A 20,088-nucleotide genomic window follows, 5' to 3' on the forward strand; every position below is an offset into this window, starting at 1 on the left:
ATCTTGGGACTGACTGGTTTTGGCTAAGAGACCGGATATGACTTCCCACATCCTCTTGCGAAGTGCAAACCCCCCCCCGGTCTAAACAGAAAAAAAAAAATCACAATCTGATCCCTTTCTTCATTTGGCCCAGAACAGCACAAATATATTGTCTCAATAAAATCCATTTTAGGCAATATAAAGGTTTTATTATGTATGTCATCAAATTAAAGCCCCTTTACTCCATTCAGTGTGGTTTAAACTTCTCATAACAGAACGGTGTCCCTGTACTGAATGTTTTAGCTTCAAAGCCCATGAGCCTGTGTGAGCCTCTGGTGGACAGCAGACAGTGTTTTCCTCATAATATATAGATTGTGGTTCTAGGAGAAAAAAAAAACGCATAGATGTTTGTAGAATTCATTGTTCAATTCATTGTGACCTATCTTAAATGAGTTGCACCAGTCTCCTTCATTTTGTAAGATTCGATTACTAATTAAACTGAGCCATTTAAACTACTTTTGATGCCACTTCAGCCATTGCTAACCTCAGATTAACCATGTTTCTTGGGAGATTAGAGACAACGTTTAGCGAGTGATGGGATCGGTGGAATAAGGGTGGAGGGAGCAGTAGCAGGCTGGTGGGGGGAGGTACAGGGTGGGGTTGGGTTTAGTGTATTTAGGAACATTCCTTCTATTTCGATTACATGTGACGTCTGCAAAGGAAAATATACATCTCGCTTCAGACTCCATCACACTTTAAATCTGAGTGCATCCAGTTTATGTCCATAATGCATTTTTTTTCCTCCACAAAGCTTGCTGTTCTACTGATTTTAACTTGAGCTATTACATTGTGATGCTGTGTGTCTGATTCATGGATGTGGGCCTAGGGGCAATATCGTAGAGGGGCGGGAGGTTATTGAACGTGGGGAGGGCTACTTTTGAATGTGTTGAAATTTTGCCGCGTGCTTTTTTTTTTTTTGGCTTTTACTTTTTAACTGGTTTGTTCTGTCATTTGCACATCTCTGTGTTGCTTTGGGTGAGGTATGACGAAGGCACGGACGACGGTTGTAGCGAGCACCAGGCCGGTAGTTCTTCCCCTCTCCCTCTGCTTGCTCACTCTGGTGCTCTCTTTCATAGCTCAGTTTGATCATGTTTTTCTTCTTTCTGTACATATTATTATAAATATATATAATAAAAATGATCAATGTCTTACGTCTGGCTTTTTTTTGGGGTTCTTGTGCCTAGGATGTCATTAACGTAACTGTACACAGTAAGTGCGAGTGTGTGCTCCAGCTAGATGCTACTGTGTAAAAGTGTTAGAGACTGTAATGCCCACACTGCAAACACACACCTTTGCCAGAAGAATTAAGTAATCTTCAAATTTATTTTATCACTTTAGTGTAAAAATGCCTATTTTTTTCTCTTCCTGCCCGAACATCTAATATTTTTGTATAACAAATTGTTTAATGGGGTAACCTAACCAAGAACAACTTATGGTCCTGGGTGACTTTAAAGCATACAGTATCAATGCTGTCATATTCTCTTTGAAATTATTTGAAGTGTAGTTAGTTTTACTCAAGTCTAGTGATGTATCTGTTAAACATTCCGAACATCAGTCTAAATTCAGTAAAATAATTGCAAACACTGCTCGTGTAAGCACTACTGTTACATTAGACTAGATCAACATCAAGCAATTATATGACTATGAATAAATCTTTTTGCTTTTGACCTACAGTATAGTATAAATAGCCTCTGTACTGTATATCTTGTTCTGCTCCTTCCATGCTAAAGGCAGTGTGCATCATGTTGGTGGGGAGGCAGTGATGACCTTGAGTTATTTATAGTCAGGGAATGAGCTGCAGTCTGCAGACACGACGGTACCAGCCTGCTCAGACTTCCCTAAGAAAGAGATGAATAGACAGAGGCCCATGAGCCTTAACTTAACTTTTTCTTTCATTGAGATTTATTTAAAATTTGTATTGTCAGATTTTTATTTTTTTTTTGCAAACTCAAACACAAAATACTCATCAGTCCTAATGTCTGTAGCTGCCTGTGTGCATTTTGAAATCTCGGCCCCATTTACACAAATTACTCTATCAGCATTTCAGGTTCAGGCACAACCACCACTAACTTGCAATAAAATGATCTTTCTTTGCTTTCCCACAATAATTTCACGAAAATCAAAGCAATTGTTTTGTAATTATTCCATCATCTTTATTTACATATTCTCAACATTTTCTCAGCACGTTGATCTTTTGGTGCAGTAACAGTTCAGTACATGTACTCCTCAAGTCCTTTTCTTTCACATGCACACAGTTTCTTTCACAGTCCTGCTGTCTCAGTCAACGGGGCCTTGGAAGATGAGCTTGACGTGGCCGTGCTGGCCAGTGAGCCACGTGCCACAGAACGGGCATGCTGCGTGGAAAGCGTGTGTTCCGTGGGGCAGTGGGATCTGGCTCCAGCCTTGCGCTGTTTTTTCTGAGCACACGTGGCCACAGGGGCAGAAAGCGTGTGTTGGGGGACCTGCGTCCAGATACAGGCCACCCTCGCAGCCCAGCCACAAGGGCACGTAAGGGCCCACCTTCCTGCACATGGGGCACTCGCGCTCGGCTGCCCCCACCGCCTTATCTTTCTCCCTGCGGAAGCCCCAGTTGTGGTAGCCGTGCACGTGACCGCAGTTCATGTAGACCCATGGCTGCTTCTTGTCCACGGTGGCACGTTGCGCCAAGCTGGGGAAGGCCAGCGTGTTGAAGCCCACAGGACACTGAGGACGTGCAGCATTCAGCTCCTGGCGCAGCGACTCAAGCTGCTTGAGCGTAGGCGTGCGCCGTAGGCCACTTGGGCTTCGCCACAGCAGTGTGGCACCACACAGGTCAATCAGTGAGCCGTCCTGCAGTGTGTTTGACTCATTCTCGACCTGCAGGAGTGCAAAGTCCGCACAATAGTAAGGATTTGGACAGATCCAGGGATTCCTAGGCTCAATATTTTCAGATAACTACCATTTTTACAGACAATGATCTCTTGCATTTTTTTTGCAACGTTTTCCACTAAAAGGACCCCATAATTTGTTATACTCTGAATCGCTGCCAGGGGATCAGCTTGAATTTTAACCAGGATCAGCTAACACATAAGACGGTTTAGTTTTTATAGCAACTATATTCTCTGGTTGGTTGAGCAGTTGGTCTGTTTTTAGCCTTGTAGCAAATTCCAAGCATGATACCCTACTCACCAGTTTGCCTCTCTGTTGAGCCGAGCGTGTCTCTCTCAGTGCGAAGACGTTCCCACACACTGATATCTCCCGCCACACCCCAGGAGTAGGCTCAGACACGAAGTCCCCCGCAGGATGCATCACTAACACCCCGTTGGTGGTGAGCCCATCCATCAAGCCGTCTGAGGTCCGCCATTTAGCCGCCCGCTCCTATCACAATGCCACAGAGCAAAATTATTTAGCCCATAAAGTCGGATTTACCATTTTAAACATCATATTTTAGTCAATAAGGTGTAAATCACATACAGTGCTCTCAAGAGTCTTTTTATAATACAATATTTCTGTCCTCATGTACGTACAGTACATTTCACATGCTTCTTCTCCACCTCCCTATTACTCTCCACCTCCACAGATCGGCAGTGGGCAGAGGGAGTCTGTTGTGTGCCAAGGACATTAGTGTGTGTCAGGACTCATGCTGTGGTAAATCTGAACATGAATCACTTACTGCAACAAAACCAACACTGTTCTTTGTTCAACTGCCTCTTAGTTCCATTTCTGTTTAGCAATAATGCCTTTTTCATAATGAGGAAGACATTTTTCGCTTCCACGGCACTCTTGCAGAGCCTTCTGTGTAAAATGCCCTGTTAGGTAAAATTCAAAATAGTATTATGAAAAATGAGTCCTGGCTCAGTGATAAATTTCTATCTGGACAACTGAAATATTTTCCAATAATACATATGCTAATATTAAAAGAAACATATTGGGCAAAATTCATGTTTTAGTATTTATTTTTTATTTATTTAGATGGGTTTCCAGTGTGTGTCTACAAAATATCAACAATAATAGTAAAATTTTAAAACATGAAAAATAATCCTGCTCTTTGTTCTTTTCCATTTTCATGGAATCTTAATGGCTGGGGCTTAAAAAAGCCAATTGGACTTTCTGCTTAATGTGATCTTATATAAGAAGATGCCCTCCACCCAGATTTGCTGTTCTGTGTGTGTGTGTGTGTGTGTGTGTGACTGCAATACTTCTAGACACTCAACCTGCGTGTTTGGAGAAGGTGTAAAACACATGGATTTAAGAGTATAAAAAAGCATTATCTGCGAGTTATTTCAGGTGGAGCATTAACAGACACATTTTGGGGAGCTCAGAGACTAGGGTTACCTTGCTAAAGAAATAGTAAAATACAGGAACTTTAAATCTGTTTGAAAAAGCAGTGACTGTTTATCGGGCCAAACATCATTTGAAGACGCGATTAACAAAACTGAAAAAAGAAAATTAATTGAAGCAAATGTTTCCTTAAGCAACCTTTGACAAACTCACTGGGTCGTTATTCATCATTAGTTACTCCAATAATTTTAACCACTCCTTTTTAACCAGTTTCATCAGCAATTTTTGTTTAGAAATGTAATACAGTACTTAAAATCCTGCCCATGCAAAAATGCTCCTAAGCACACTTGTAGAAAAAAGGCCAACTGTTCATTTTTGATCGATTTTAACCAGATTGGAAACTGACAGAATCTAACTCTCCTACAAATATTGCGTTATCTGAGTGAGCAGCTTGAGAACTGTTCAAAACTCAGAATATTTCCATCAGTCATTTTAATCGTAGACAAATCCAGTTGTGCCAGTGCCTTCCCATTTTAATTTTTGCTCCATCAGTGATTGCTACAATGACTCACCCCGAGGAAGATGTTTTTGGAGGAGTCAAAGCCAGCAGCGTAGATGCGGGCTGTGAAGGGGGCACTACGCTCACACATGATGCGGCAAGCGTAGCGAGAGATGGTGCTTTGTGCTGACTGGCCCCCGTCTCCTCCCGCACCCCCCTGACTCTGACCTTGGCACTGCCCGCTGCTGCCTGCCATATCTGTCACCACGAAGTCGATCATGCTCTCTGTGGAACGGCCAATCTTGTACGAAAACAAAGACATGTACATGAGATGATCTAGCACACTTCACCATGACAAAGTACGGTGCTTTGCAAAACATTAACCCACATTAATCCACTTTTTTACAGTAAAATACAGCTTTACTTCTTGATTTGAAATTAATTTGGTGGTTGGGTGATTATCACGCTTGACCTCGTGCTGCTGTACTGAATATTAGATTAGCACTTATGCAATATCTTCTCATCACAGCCATGCTGCTATTCAGTACAACAGCACTTCCTCTTGTGTGATATTGCTTAATCATTTTACTTTTAGGTGCATTACAGAAAAGGTGATAGAATTTCACTGAGGTGTAGGCAGGAAGAGGTACTGCCATCAGACACACACACATATATATATATATATATAAACTGTGTTTACCTGAAACATATCTGTGTTGGAGTCATGTGTGTACTCTACTATAACAGAATGACTCCTTGACAGTGTGTAGGAGATGCTGTGCTGACTTTTGTTGCTCAGTGCCTGAAACACACACAGAAATACACCACTCCATCAGATTTTCATCATTTGTTAGCACTTTCATTACACCAGTATATGCAACAGTACAGAGGCTGCTCTCAAAATCTCAAATCTTATGCAATGGCCACTGCAATGTTATATAATGGGTTTTTTACTCATGACATTTAGTGGGAGAACCAGGAGATATGCAGGTGGATATGTAGGACTTAATGGAAGTTAAGGTTCTCTATAAACAAAAAACAAAACCCCCCCGATAAAGTTCTGGAACGGCATCCTTTGGACCGATAAGACAAAGATGGACTTAGACGAGAAGGAATGGAAAGAAGAGAGAACTATTCATTATTTGGGGCAGTGGTAACTCAAAGGGTTAAGGCACTGAGTTACTGATCAGAAGATCGACGGTTCGATACCCAGCTCCACCAGGTTGCCACTGTTGGGTCCTTAACCCTAACTGCTCCAGGGGCGCCGTATCATGGCTGACCCTGCGCTCTGACCCCAGTTACGCTGGGATATGCCAAGAAGCAATTTCCCTCTGGGATTAATAAAGTTATAATTATTATTATCCGAAGCATATCACCTTATCTTATGTCGTGGGTGAGGGGAACAAACTGGGACTTTTGATTGTGCAAAATAACAGAACACAGATATAAGATTAAAAATTACATTTATTTCACTATACAATCCCCTGCTACATCAGTGCACTTATGCCAGCATTTCACTAGTGCTTGGATACCATCAAGGTAGAAAGTTCTCGGTATGCCGGAGCCATTATTGGACTGCTTCACATTTGAAACTCTGGCCTCCCAGGAACTCCATTTATGGACCAAACATGTCCATTAAGGGAAAATGCTTAAAGTAAGGTTTAGGATTATACAGAGAATATGGTAATAACTCTAAGCCAAGTTACACTAGCTGAATGTCCTTAGGAACAACTGCATCCATGAATGTACAGAGTTCCCTAAAAAACGTTTTTAAACCTTTTTTTTTATATGTTCCTGCTGATAAGAATCTCATCACTGTACTGTGCTTGAAGTGTTCAGAAAATGTCAATGTTTTATGCCTTCATTCATAAGACATTTTATCAGAAGGCCTGGTTTTACTTGGCTTGAATGTTCAGCTGATTTGGATGCAAATACTCTTAGAGTATCGTTGAAAGTCTGTACTTTGATCACTACTTATTTTTCGATATACTGCTGTAGACAGCTAGACTAACAACAGGGAAGTTAATGTCAAATATTTATGGGCCTGACTGTGCACCTTACTGTGCAAAGTGCATAGGAAGCTGGTTATTGTGTATACATGTTATGAACAGATGCATGAACATATGCATCCTGTGCATTCACACCTTCCTTCCAAGCTCATACATTTATAATACCAGCTCAGTAAGTAATGATACTCGACTTGACTTAACTGTCGCTATCAATAGATTTGCTTTCCTGTTGCTATTCCTACTGGGCACAAGGATCAATATTAGTAGCGTAGCCAGGCAAAGCAATATAACATTCTAGTCATAAAATATTCTTTTTAGAATAATTATTACTTGCTAATTAATTTTTTGACAGTAATGTTTTCTCTGATATATAGCAGTGGCTGAAAACAGCTTCCTATTTACAAAAGACCAAAGTTGAATTTGGCACACTCGGTTTTGTTTAACTCTACCTACTACCATTACTGCTGGCCACCTAAGCGATAGGTAAGTGAGATAGCAAACCAGAATTTAACTACAGTATAGGCTTAGTACCCTCCTCTGAACTCCTACATTCACATGTAACTTTGTGCAGTTGGAATTTATATGATTTGCATAAGCTTACTATTAAGGAATACTATTTAAACAGCCCCTATTATGCTTTTTCAAAAAAGATCTTTCATGCAGTGTGCCATGTAGTGTGCCACTGTATGTATGACGCCGACAGTGCACGATAACTGAGGTTTTTGTCTCTTAAAAAAAAAAAAAAAAGAGTCAGCTCAAATTCGCCTAAACGAGTCGTTAGCAAATCTAATTTTTATTCCGTTACGGATTCACGTCACTCCGTAACATATTTGCATAATGTCCGCCCACGCTCTAAGTTGCGAACAATTTGCCCGCCATCTTGTAATTAACGTTACCACACTCCTGTTAATGTGACCGAGCATTTATGCCGGGTTCGCTCCACCATTCACCAAAACTGAACTTAACACTTGCAAAGTGCGCATGCCTCTTGCCGTAGCTCCTACGGCAAGCAATGAGGGGAAAAATTGCATCACACACACGCGAAGTGCGCATGCGCTTTGTCCTTTTACGCCAAAAATGCATCACACTCGCGAAGTGCGCATGTGCCTTGCCCTTTCACTGAACTGCCTTCAAAGGGACAGCCGGGAAAGAGCGGGGTGGGGTGGGGTGGTGGGTAGTAGTAATGGTGGACCAGCGCTGGCGTTATTTGTTTGGATGAGAGAAGGAGAGAATGCTGTGGATCATTTTCTTTCGAAGATTTTTCAACCGGATTATCTTTGACTGGACATATTCCCCCGATTTCTCACCCTCCGTCATCGGCCTTCCGGACTTCATTAACCCCGGTGAGATCGAACCATACTCAGTATACTCGAATAACACACGTACAATAAACACAGACTTTGGACATTTTCCACTCACTCACGTTCATGCACATAACGTTTATTATATATAGTTTGTAAATATTGTTTATATCTTTGTTTGGTTGTGGTGCACCTTATTCGTTTACTTTATTTAGTTTTGTGTAATACACGTTTGCTTTATCTACTTGTTTGTGTTTGCCACAGTTTGCCACAGTTAATATAAAATTAGCTGGTCGTTACACAGTAAAACCAACGACATCTTTTCTATGTATTGACGGGTCATTCAGTTATGGTAATGGGCGTTTCATTTTCCGACACACGCTGTAGAGGTAGACTAATCGTAACGGGCCGTGCCATCTGACCAATCACAGCAGTGAGGGCTCACGGAAAGGAGGGGTTTAGACAAACTTAATCTTCAAATGCTTTACACGCATCGTTTACTAATCATTTAGAAATGGGGTAAAATTAAATCTATTTTTGGAGAAAACTGAAGTGTTTTTTGACCTTTCATACGTGTAAACCTGTTTTAAGAGACTCATTAAGCAATATTAGCAACCTTTAAAATGGCATAATAGGACCCCTTTAATAATTCTCACCTTTGACACCAGAGGTGTGGATACGTTGTGAATGACATCAGGTTTGACGCCATTGGCTTTGGGTCTCTTGTAAAGGGCTAGTCGACTCCTCCTGCGCCCTTTATCACCACCAGCTAGTGAACCGTTATGTCTGCGGATAACAGTTAAAGGAATTAGCTAGAGAAGTCATGACAAATAGGTTCACTTGACAGGAATTCTTAATTAAATGATTGTTTCTACAATATACATTATATATGCAGTATACACTGATGATAATATTAGCCACAAACTGTCCCTTGCTATCACGGAATTTGGTTAGTTAGGGTTGTTTAGGTAGGTAATGTGTCATAGTGTGTCATCCACATGAATGCTTGGACTCGAGGCCTCCCAGAAGAACATTGCCCAGAGCGTCACGCTGCCTTCGCCAACATGCCTTCGTCCCATAGTGTATCCTGTTGCCATCTTTATGCCAAGTAGGTGTTGCACACACACCTAGCCACATTATGTAAAAAAATAAAAACATGATTCATCATACCAGGCCACCTTCTTCCATTGTAGCATGGTCCAGTTCTGACGCTCACATACTCATTGTAGGCACTTTCAGTGGTGGACACGGGTCAGCAGGGCCATTCTGAGCACTGTGTGTTCTGTCACCTCTGTATCAAAGCCAGCATTAACTTTTTAAGAGTAGAGTAGCTCTGAGATCCGAATAGACAGATTTGCCTTAGATTTTTGTACATCTGACGGATGTACCAATGAGCCTTGGGTGCCTGGGTTGTCCTGTTCCTTGAACCACTTTTGGTTATGTACTAACCACTGCATACTGAGATCACCCCACATGACATGCCACAATTTGGCCTTTGTTAAATGACTCAAATCCTGACACTATAGCCATCAAATGCTTCGGTTTTGTTTTGGTTTTATTACAAATACAGTTTTGCCTTTTTAAAGTTTCTTTACTTAACTTATACATTACCTGCACTCTCTTCTTCATCCTTACACTGATTGTGAATGGATTAGAAAAGCCATCTCTCCTTCTCTCTCCATCTCTCCCTCACTAATGGCTAATGTGGTCTCTGCTTTCATTACTCTGCTATGTCTGGTAGTTGTGAGATTTGAATGATGTCTTTGTCGGCATTCAAATGAGGTGTTTTACATTCGGAGCTAAAATCTGACGATAAGTGAATGGAGCAGCTGTATCTGTGCGGCACTAGTCGAGTCTAAACAATGTTACGTTCATTCATCCAAAAGAAAGGATCATAACAGGAGGCCTATTTATCTCAAGGTAGTTTTACCCTTGAACTCCTTCTTAGATACATTCAGCAGAATATTGGTGCCATGTAGTGTTGTAGAAATGTTTTAGCAAAAAGAATACTCTATGTGTGGAAAAACAGAGCTGACTTAATAGTTATAACTGTGGCAGAAATTACCAGAAATTACCAAATTATATTAAATCTATTACTATATTATAATATGATAATATATATATATTTTTTTTATCTCAGAAACATAAAAAAAAAAACACACCGTACAATTGTTGGCATATTATTATTACAATTAAATGGTTTATACACAGCAAAGGACCTACACACTTTTTTAAAGTGGAGTCACTTGTAATTCCCAAGACTCTATACTTTCCTAAAGCGAAGTATTATTTAATCCACACCCATTGTTTCATGCATTATATACACACCCATGTTCATTATTTTCGTGCTGCACTAATACACTGCCTGCCAAAAAAAAGTCACACTTTCTTAGATTTCGTTGGGCCACCTGGGCTTTGATTATGGCTGTGGCATATTTTTCGATAAGCTTATGCAATCTCACAGCATTTATTTTGCATTAATTTCTGTATTGATGATGGGAGAGGCAAACCGCTGCATAAAGTCTTCTCCAGCACATGCCAAAGATTTTCAATGTAGTTAAATTCTAGATTCCATGTGTGGAAACATATCAAACCTGGCAGTTATCTTAGTATACTGTATGCTTGTTCCAACAGGAAATAATAAAAATCCTTTGAGGGAAAAACCTGTTCATTCGATATATAGTCAGGTCATCAGCTGACCTCTTTTGGGCACATACTGTTACTAACCCTAGACCTGTCTGACAGAAGCAACTCCGTAACACTGCCCCTCCACAGGCTTGTACGGTAGGTTACATCACTTCATCTGCCTCTCCACTTGCCCTCTCTGAAACGGGGTAGATCTAGACTCGTCAGACCACATGTCCTTTTTCCAATGTTCCACAGTCCATTTTTAATGCTCCCTTGCAAATTGAATGAAAGACCTTTTTCCATTTAATAAGTCTCACTTATTAATGTGGTTTCCCTAAGGCTACACAACTGTTTAGTCCTTCGCATTGTGGGTGTGGAAATTCTCTTACTTTATCTATTAAACATAGCTGTGAGTTCTACTGTTGTTTTTAATGATTTGATTTCAAGCATTTAAGTGTTTTTTTCCATTACGATCATTTGGGATGTTTTTCAAACCATGTTTCTCCTTGCATGGCAGCTAACAACCAGGAAGGCTGAAGGTTGAAGGCGAATTGAGTTCTTCCTCGGTTGGAAAAGATGCATTTGGAGCCAGCCAAATGCATCTTCTCCAACTGCTGCTCAAGCTATTTCACAGGGCAGCAGAATAGTCAGAGAAAGGCACTACCTGACCTCTACTGCATACATACAAGAAATTACACTAATTAGTACCCATAATTAGTAGATGTATTATTGATTGTCAGGTTTTAAACATTTAACTAAATGCATTGTTGCACCGAAAAATTGCTCAATATGATGCTGTGCAGGAAAATGATCTGATTTAACAGTATAATATAGTATAGTATAGCATAGTATAGTTAGTTTATTAAAAATAAAAATCATCATTTTTAAATTTAGTTGCAGTAGACAGATAAAGCTCAGTTATTTATCCGAACAATTTATATGCTCAGTGCATGTACCAATCACATGTGACTCAGTTTAGCAGTGTATTAGGAACCGTATCACTTTAGCTACCTTACAGAACACAGAGTGGAAAGTGATATACAGTTTGAATTGATACTTCCTTCAGCCAATTAACATAATAGTTGAACAAAATTGATGTGATGTGATGTTCTTACCCCAGCACGATCAGCTCTCCATACTTGATGGGTTCCTTGTCACCTGGGAATATGGCATCATGGGATTGTGAGCCCGAGTCTAGAGGGGGCGATGGTTGGCTCTTGTTGCATGATGGGCGCAACTCCAGGGACGGAGGAGGGCACAGGGCCTCAGAGCTTCCTTCTAAAACCATATCTGATGGCCACGTGCAGGAACTTGCAGCTGAGAAAGGAAAAGGCCTTCATTCATTAGGTTCTAACAATTTAAGACCAAGTGAAGTTATCAGGTACTGTTCAATATCGGATATCATTATTATACTCTAGGTTATGCATGTTTCTCAAAATGATCCTGTACATTAATTAATCTCCGGTGGAACATGAATGTTAATCCTTCACCTGAGCGAACCATGGGGTTTCTTTGTAAGGTTGAACTTCATTAACTAGCCCACATTTCTACACTGAAGATCTGGATCATAAAAAGCAAGCCTAGAATCCCTGAGGTGGAACCTCAGTAACATTGCGAGTTTTCTGCTAATAATAATAATAATAATAATAATAATAATTTTTATTTATATAGCGCCTTTCCAGAGCTCAAGGACACTTTTACTGTTTACTGTACAATTTACTGTTATGCCTTTAAAGATAACAACCAGTTAACCATCAGTGAACAATGTGCCAGACTGACCGATGTTCTGTTACAATGCACTCAAGTGCGAGTCGCCACACAGACCACACTTTCAAGACTTGGTCATACACATGCCTTAAGATTATCCAAGCTATTCTTCTGCTTATAATCAATGTCTTAAAAAGATGTACAGTGGAACCTCAGATTGTGAGCAATGCGGTTTGCGAGTGTCCTGCAAGACGAGCAAAGATTTTTAATAAATTTTGACTAGCCTAGTCTTGGTTTACGAGTACCGAGTATCATGCATCACACATGCGCTTCTTGTTCTGACTCCGAGCGTCACGTGATCACAACTGGAGCCAGTCTTTTTTCTCTTTCTTGCGCAGTGGAATTGTGGGTAATTGTCTCCCCTACTGGGTCTTAGTGCGTGTCTCTTACTGGTATAATCAACATACGTGCACGTGTGTACTGTTTACTATAACACTGTGACCATGTGTGTGTACGTAAAACATATTTTATTTTATGTTTGTAAGAGATGTGTACAGTACGCGTGTACTGTTTTCTTATAACACGTGTACAGCGCACGTGTAAATCAAAAGAAAGTCTCATTAGAGAGGTTAAAGATCCATTGTGCGCGCGTAATTTGACACCGTCCCCCTTCACACAACATCTCGTCTTTACCCTCCCCCCCCATCACCCCTCCTCATCTCGAGTTTACACACAGAAACACACACACACTCTGCCCTACACAGAAACGCTGCTCGGTCGCGATTGTTTCCAAAGGTAAAGTGCAGGTTCATTTGTTTGTTTGTTTTACTTTACAGCAGTGATTCCGTTAGTATGCGCTCACACGAGTGTCATTAGCAATGTTCCTTGCTAAGTTTTCTGATTAAACAGTCTTTCCGTTAATGTGTGTGTGAAACTCAAATAATAGAGAAGAAAAGTTTACTGTGTAAGATGAGAAGATGGAGACGGAAGTGGCTGATTCCTCTTTTCCTTTTACTTTAGATTCACACACACACACACACACACACACACACACACACCGCTTACGCGCATAAAAGGAAACACTTACTTTTCTGGATTTATTTTTACTTTTTAAGGTAAAGTGCAGGTTAATTTAGTTTTATTTTTAATTATATATTTTATATTAAGTATTTTTTTGTATTTATGTTTTGGAGCTGGGGAATAAATAATTTGAGTTTTCATTATTTCTTATGGGAAAATGTGCTTTGATTTACAAGTGTTTTGGAATACAACCCCCCTCCTGGAAAGAATTATGCTCGTAATCCAAGGTTCCACTGTAGGTGTCATGTGGCAGCAGTTTAATGCAAAAAATCCTGATACATGTTCACATCAAAAATCAGATCTCGCACAACAGTCTACAGAAAATGCATAACATTTTAAACCTAAAAAAATTGGTTACAATTGGGAAGGACAACAAATCAGCCAAGAACAGGAGTCTGAGGCTACCATGGGCACAGGTTCAGTCAAACTGGACAACTGAGGATTGAAAATAGACTAGGCAATGTTTTGGTAAGCCTGTACCCATCTGCCTCAATGTGTCACTTAATGCATGTATTCTAAAATGTGTTTCTGCTTATTACGGTTATGAAGAGTGATTATTCTAGTTAACCAGTCTGGTGATTCATCACCTAGCCTTCTCATCAACAAGTCGTTTCCACTCAAAAAAAACTGCGTCTCATTGGATGTTCGGGTTTTTCACACGATTCTGTACAAACTCTGGAGCCTGTTGAAAATCACAAAAGATCAACACAAACAACGATGCTGTGGTCAAAGTCACTGGAGATCAAATTTTTCCTCATTTCGATGTTTGATATGAATATTAAATAAAGCCCTTGACCTGTATTTGCATGATTTTATGCATTATGCTGCTGCCATAAGAATCAGTAAAAGTATTAAAGTGGCCTGTGAAGGCATCTTTGTTTATGTTTGGTTAAAAATATTTAACTAGTATTAAATGTATCCAAAGATACTGTAGTTTATTAATAAGAGTGTTTTATTAATATCCCAGAATCTATCCCAGCAGACTTTAGGCACGAGGCAGGGTACACCCTGCATGGGGTTCCAGTTCATTGCAGAAAACGCACACACACTACGGGTACTTCTGGGAATGGCAATTAATCTAATCTGCATGTCTTTGGACTGTGGGAGGAAACCTAAGATCATAGAGGAAACCCACCAATTACAGGGAGAACATGCAAACTGGGATGGGAATCGAACCCGACCATGGAGGTGCAAGGCGACAGTGCCAACCGCTGAGCCACCGTGCCGACACTAAAATGTGTAAAAAATCTTAATAATCATCACATTTACTGATCATGCATAAAGTATACACAATCAGAGTTACATCAAAGATGAAATATATCAACGATGCACATATTAGCTCTGTACATGCTGGATTCCGTTATGTAAAATTTTATGAGTCTATCTAGCCCAGGGATGATGAACAGCACAAATCAACCAGCTGCAGTTCTGCTACGGTGCAGCATGGTTGTGGGGGTGTGATGGTGGGATAGAACAGACAGAGGGGAAGGGGCAGGAGAGAGAGATGAATGGCAAGAAGACAAAAATAGATCAGGCATGCCAGTGCAGGTGATGGAGGGCAGACGCATGGCTAAAGAGAAAGCCACACAGTGCACAATGTGACAAAGTGCTGAAGGCTTACATTAAGCTAAAACATGCACACAGGGCTGTAACAAAGGTGTGTGTATGTGCGGCCTTGTGTGTCTGTGTGTTTATACATGCTTGTGCATGAGCCTGGCAGGGTGATGGATTGCCTGCTTTGTGCCATGTACTTTCTAATCAACATCACAACCTGGAGTAGGAGACCAGGTGAGAGAGAGGAGAGCGATAGAAGGAGAGAGAAGGCAGGATGGACAGGAAAAAAATAGAAAATAAGGTAAAAAGAATGTGACAATCGAGTAATAAGGATGCAAAGGAAATTCTGTATGATATAACAAAGGACAAGAAGGGGGACTAGTGGGATGGTTAGTGCTTTTTATTTCCTACACCATGTTTTACTCTATGCCTTTGCCTTTATTAACAACAACCCCCTCACTCCAGACACCATCTGCCATCTTCTTTTCTTCCCTGGCTCCTTTTCTTCTTTTTTGTCTTTTCCAAACCATGTCTTTCCTCTTCATCTATTCCTTTCAACTCCTGTCTTCCAAAACATGCCCCATGCAATCTCACTTCCCTCACACAATCCTCTGCGCTGCCTCTGCAGCGTGGTATGTGTGTGTGTGTGTGTGGGAGAAAGAGGGAGACTGTGAGGGAGAGTAGGAGAGGGAGAGAGTCTGCATCATCTATCTCCATCATGAAACTGATGAAGGGGGCTGCTAAATATACACATGTACGGAAATGATCTCCAAAATAACTTAGCCTATTCCAGTCTGATCTCACTAAACTTAATTCTTCATCGTCTGTGCACGCCTTTTTCGCAGCGAAACCATTAGTAAGCTCTCAGTTTTATGTCGGCGCTGCAGTCTCCATGCATGGCATATATCTTCTATGCTAGTACTGTAGCAAGGCCAGACGCACCTAAGGAGTCCGTGGCTACAAGTGTGTTTGCATTTAATATAATGATCAGAGTTAAATGCCTGTAATGACCTTGAATTTGCTGTGCTAATGTTCTGTACACAATAGCTTCTGGTATACGTTAGCAAATTAAGTATTTATAACAGACTTATCTGTAGGCAGGAGTGGAGAAGCATTTATGTTTTTTTTAAATGATAATGGTAATAGTTTTATATTTCTGTATTATTATTTATATTATACTATCTAATCATATGGGTGTTTACAGTAGCCTGACATCATTATTTCCTCGTATAACTATTATGCATTACGCTGTCAAGATAATCGAGTAGAGCTGCATAATGTGGACAAAAATAGCATCGTGCTACACGCTGTGTTGTGCAACACATGGTGGTGAATCCATGATAGAGCATGGTTATAGAACAACTAGAATTTTTACCTCACCACATTTCCCCCCATATTTATTAAAAACCGCCAGAAAACAGTTTGGCAAAATGCTAAACGTTCAGGGGATAGAAAAAATACAGGTTATGAGCATGCTTATTTGTATGTTGCAAACATGGTAATAATAAATGCATTTATATTAAAATATATTGCACATTGCTATAATAAACAAGTATATGTGTTGTAATGGTGCAGTTTGTTCAGTGAGATGGTGAACTGTGGGTGTTTAACCGTCCTGCCTGAGCTGACTGATGATTCCTGGACCTGCCAAAGGATCTCAGAGCAAAGAAAGAATTGATCTTTCTTCTCTCTCTCTCCATTTTATTCAATCTTATCATGTAAAATAAGAAAAATAACAAGAAGAGTCATTACTCTTCATCGTACACTTTTTACGCAGGGTTGTATTTTTTTGTCACATACCTGTATCTAATTTTCCTTTTCTATTTTTGTCACTTAAAAGGACAAACTTCCTTATCAGCATGTCAATTCAATGCCATACGTTTCCTACAGTAAAGGTTGTAATATACCAGAGTGAGACTGAGATCTGCTAATTCTGCAGGAATGGAATACAAACATCACCATCTTTTAGAAAGCCCTGCATGCACAGATATCTGCATTTAAAGCCTGAGCCAAGAAATGAGCAGGATAATAAATAAATAGTAAAAAAAGAAAAAAGAAAAAAAAAGTCACAGAACCCTTGCACCAGGGCCCGTGTATGTTAGAACTCCTTAACTCGATCACGAGCTTCATAAAATTTACTACACAGCTTCTTTCTACATGCAAAAAGACTTATGAACACTTCCAGAATTGTAACTTTTCTGTGTGTTATGTATCTATGCAACATAATATTCAAATATTTATGAATATATTTACTTCACACATTTTTTCATCTTATTGCAATTACATACCATCTACTGTACATTCACAACAAAAGCTCAACAGCTGAGATGAATACATTGTATATTGTACTGTATGAGCAACAACTTATATAAGCTAGAGTACTACAGCACCTCGACAAATCAAGGTCTTCGAAACCTTCTATAATGCTTCATCGTAGATGATGTATCCGAGAAGCGCTGATCCTAATAGTCCTGTTAGGCCTTCTTCGCTGTCTACACACACATGCATATAATCCCATAAGCTACAACATGAGCAAATCTTTTCTCAACTCGAGTATGTCACAGGTGGATCTCACAACCACATCCCCACCCAGACACCCACACCACCCCCCCTCCCCCCCCACACACACATCGCAGATGTTGAAACCTGTAAGAGTACCAGTAGAAAAAGGGGAAAAAAAAAATTCACAACAGGCTGTGCTGAGTCACTGTGCCGAACATATAGACATATTTCAACCACCATGCTGTGTCTGGGTGCCTTAAATGTCCTTTATGGGTTTAATACAGCCAAGTGCTTTGACATCCATGACATCTTGTGGAAATACAAATCTGACACTGACACCATTATCATAATTATAGTGACACACTGGAAATGCATGCACTGTAAATAGGCATGTGATCTTTCTGTCACGTTTAGCCTTGGAAACAAACTTCCCCTTAATTTCAAGACATCATTATGCAATGGCATTTGTGGCTTTACAGCCCTGCTTGTAAATCCTACGCTTTCACATGCTGGACTGCAGGGGGTTATGCGTCTACACCAATACACACACACACACACTGTTGATTGTCGATAAACAACCCAGAAAGCACCCATTGCAGGGGAAATTCATCCTAATATGCTATCAGGGTATGAAGCTCGAAATATTGATCAGTGCACAGTGATGGGAGACACACACACACACACACACACACACTCACTGCGCACAAACAGTAAACAGTCTAATGCGGGATCAGCATCATTACAGATCTATCTAAAGACAGTCAGAAAGCATGTCCACACACACACACACACACACACACACCCGCTGATGTTTGCGTCCTCAGTCCTGATGGCTGCTTTAATCCGCGCGTGGCATCAGAAGGGCGCGTGCTGCTGCTGCTGGTGCTGCTGTCCTCGCGCTACGATGATGGTGATGATGATAATAATAACAAAACAGAAGGCGCGCGCTCATTGCCACCCAGACACCCCGGGGTCATTACGCTACACGGTGAGGGTAAATGTTAATCCGACTCAGGAATTTCGCTCGGCGGACACGACATTCAGCTGACACGCCCATCACTCCTATGCGTCCCCCGTCTTCCAAGAGATAGAACACAGAAGGTGTTTCTCCGTCGCCTCCGGAGAGGGTGTGTTTGCTCGCCTTGGACGCCGTGACTCGGTTTAAGACACGCCTTACGTTCTACAGATAGCGGGGTAGCACAGGCTCCGCCCACCCGCGGGTCCGCCCCACGCGTTCAACCGAGAACACGCGAGGAAACACCGCGAGAGCGAGCCTGGCCTTTAAAACTTAGTATTTGTGCAACACCTGAAACTATCTTTTTTTGTTTGTTTAAAGTAATGCAAAACCACACAACCTCTTTTTATACAGAGATGATAATATAATGATAAAATTATTGCGATTATATTGATATAATATACATCATACTGTTTTACTTTACCTCAAGTGTGTAGACATGTTTTGGCTGACTGTATAAATACACACACACACACACACACATATAGAAGTAGAGTAGAGTACACCTTGGACAGGGTACCATCGCAGGGGGCTTTACACATATCCATTCCAGTCACTAAAAAAATACCAATATTACCAATTTCCAACACTATAATCATATTTTTGCATAAAAAACAATTAAACAATTAAGAAAAGACATATACTGTACATTAAGTAAAATACCCATGTTGCAATGTCTTCAATAAATCTTGCACAAAATGCAAAAAAAGTGTGTAGACATTTTTTTTGGCTGATTCTGTATATGTACAGCATATATTTATGTAACTTATATATAATTATATGTCATTTATAAATAAGGGCATTGGTGGCTCAGTGGTTTCTTGCCTGCCATGCGGAATGCCCGGGTTCAATTTCCAACCAGTGCTGGTCCCGAGCTCGGATAAAATGGGAGGGTTGCGTCAGGAAGGGCACCTGGCATAAAACCGGTTCCAAGCTTGTGTGCGGATTGGATGGTCCGACCCATTGCTGGGAGCAGCAGAAAGACGAACACAACATATAATTTATACATAATTTATAAATATACATACAGTACTAGGAGTACCAGCTGCAGATTCTTACACCCATGCTACCCTTACCTGCGAAAACAGTGTGCGGTCAATGCACTGCTGATTCTCACGCTGCTCCAATGTTCTGGCAGGGCCTACTTCTGCCGACTGTCTTATGTGTCATCACTGTAGACATGTCACAATCTGATCCTGGGTTTCAGTAGCTGTTATCTGGGGCTGACATACATGCTGTGCTACTGTTACAACGTGACATGCTTACAGAATGACATAAAAGTTGGTGATTATACCACCTAAGAGTAGGATGACTATGATGCTGCCCATCATGACACGAGCAGGTTTTATCTATCTATCTATCTATCTATCTATCTATCTATCTATCTATCTATCTATCTATCTATCTATCTATCTATCTATCTATCTATTTAGCTATCTATCTATTTATCTATCCATCTATCTAGCTATCTATCTCTTTCTATATAAAAAATTT

The 20,088-nt window shown here is 40.5% G+C and overlaps 1 protein-coding gene across 1 annotated transcript; it reads right to left on the bottom strand.

Moving 5' to 3' along the window:
* Window positions 1–846: 846 nt before the first annotated feature.
* Window positions 847–18,721, bottom strand: peli3 (pellino E3 ubiquitin protein ligase family member 3). The gene is made up of 7 exons (XM_053505217.1): window positions 18,382–18,721; window positions 11,852–12,053; window positions 8,765–8,894; window positions 5,499–5,600; window positions 4,872–5,099; window positions 3,208–3,396; window positions 847–2,895 (listed from the first exon to the last, which is right to left on the bottom strand). The coding sequence occupies exons 2-7, from the start codon at window positions 12,022–12,024 to the stop codon at window positions 2,317–2,319; spliced, it is 1,401 nt and encodes a 466-aa protein (XP_053361192.1). The 5' UTR covers window positions 12,025–12,053; window positions 18,382–18,721; the 3' UTR covers window positions 847–2,316.
* Window positions 18,722–20,088: the final 1,367 nt, after the last annotated feature.

The sequence above is a fragment of the Clarias gariepinus genome, chromosome 1 (genome assembly GCF_024256425.1).
Source record: "Clarias gariepinus isolate MV-2021 ecotype Netherlands chromosome 1, CGAR_prim_01v2, whole genome shotgun sequence".
Taxonomy (NCBI): domain Eukaryota; kingdom Metazoa; phylum Chordata; class Actinopteri; order Siluriformes; family Clariidae; genus Clarias; species Clarias gariepinus.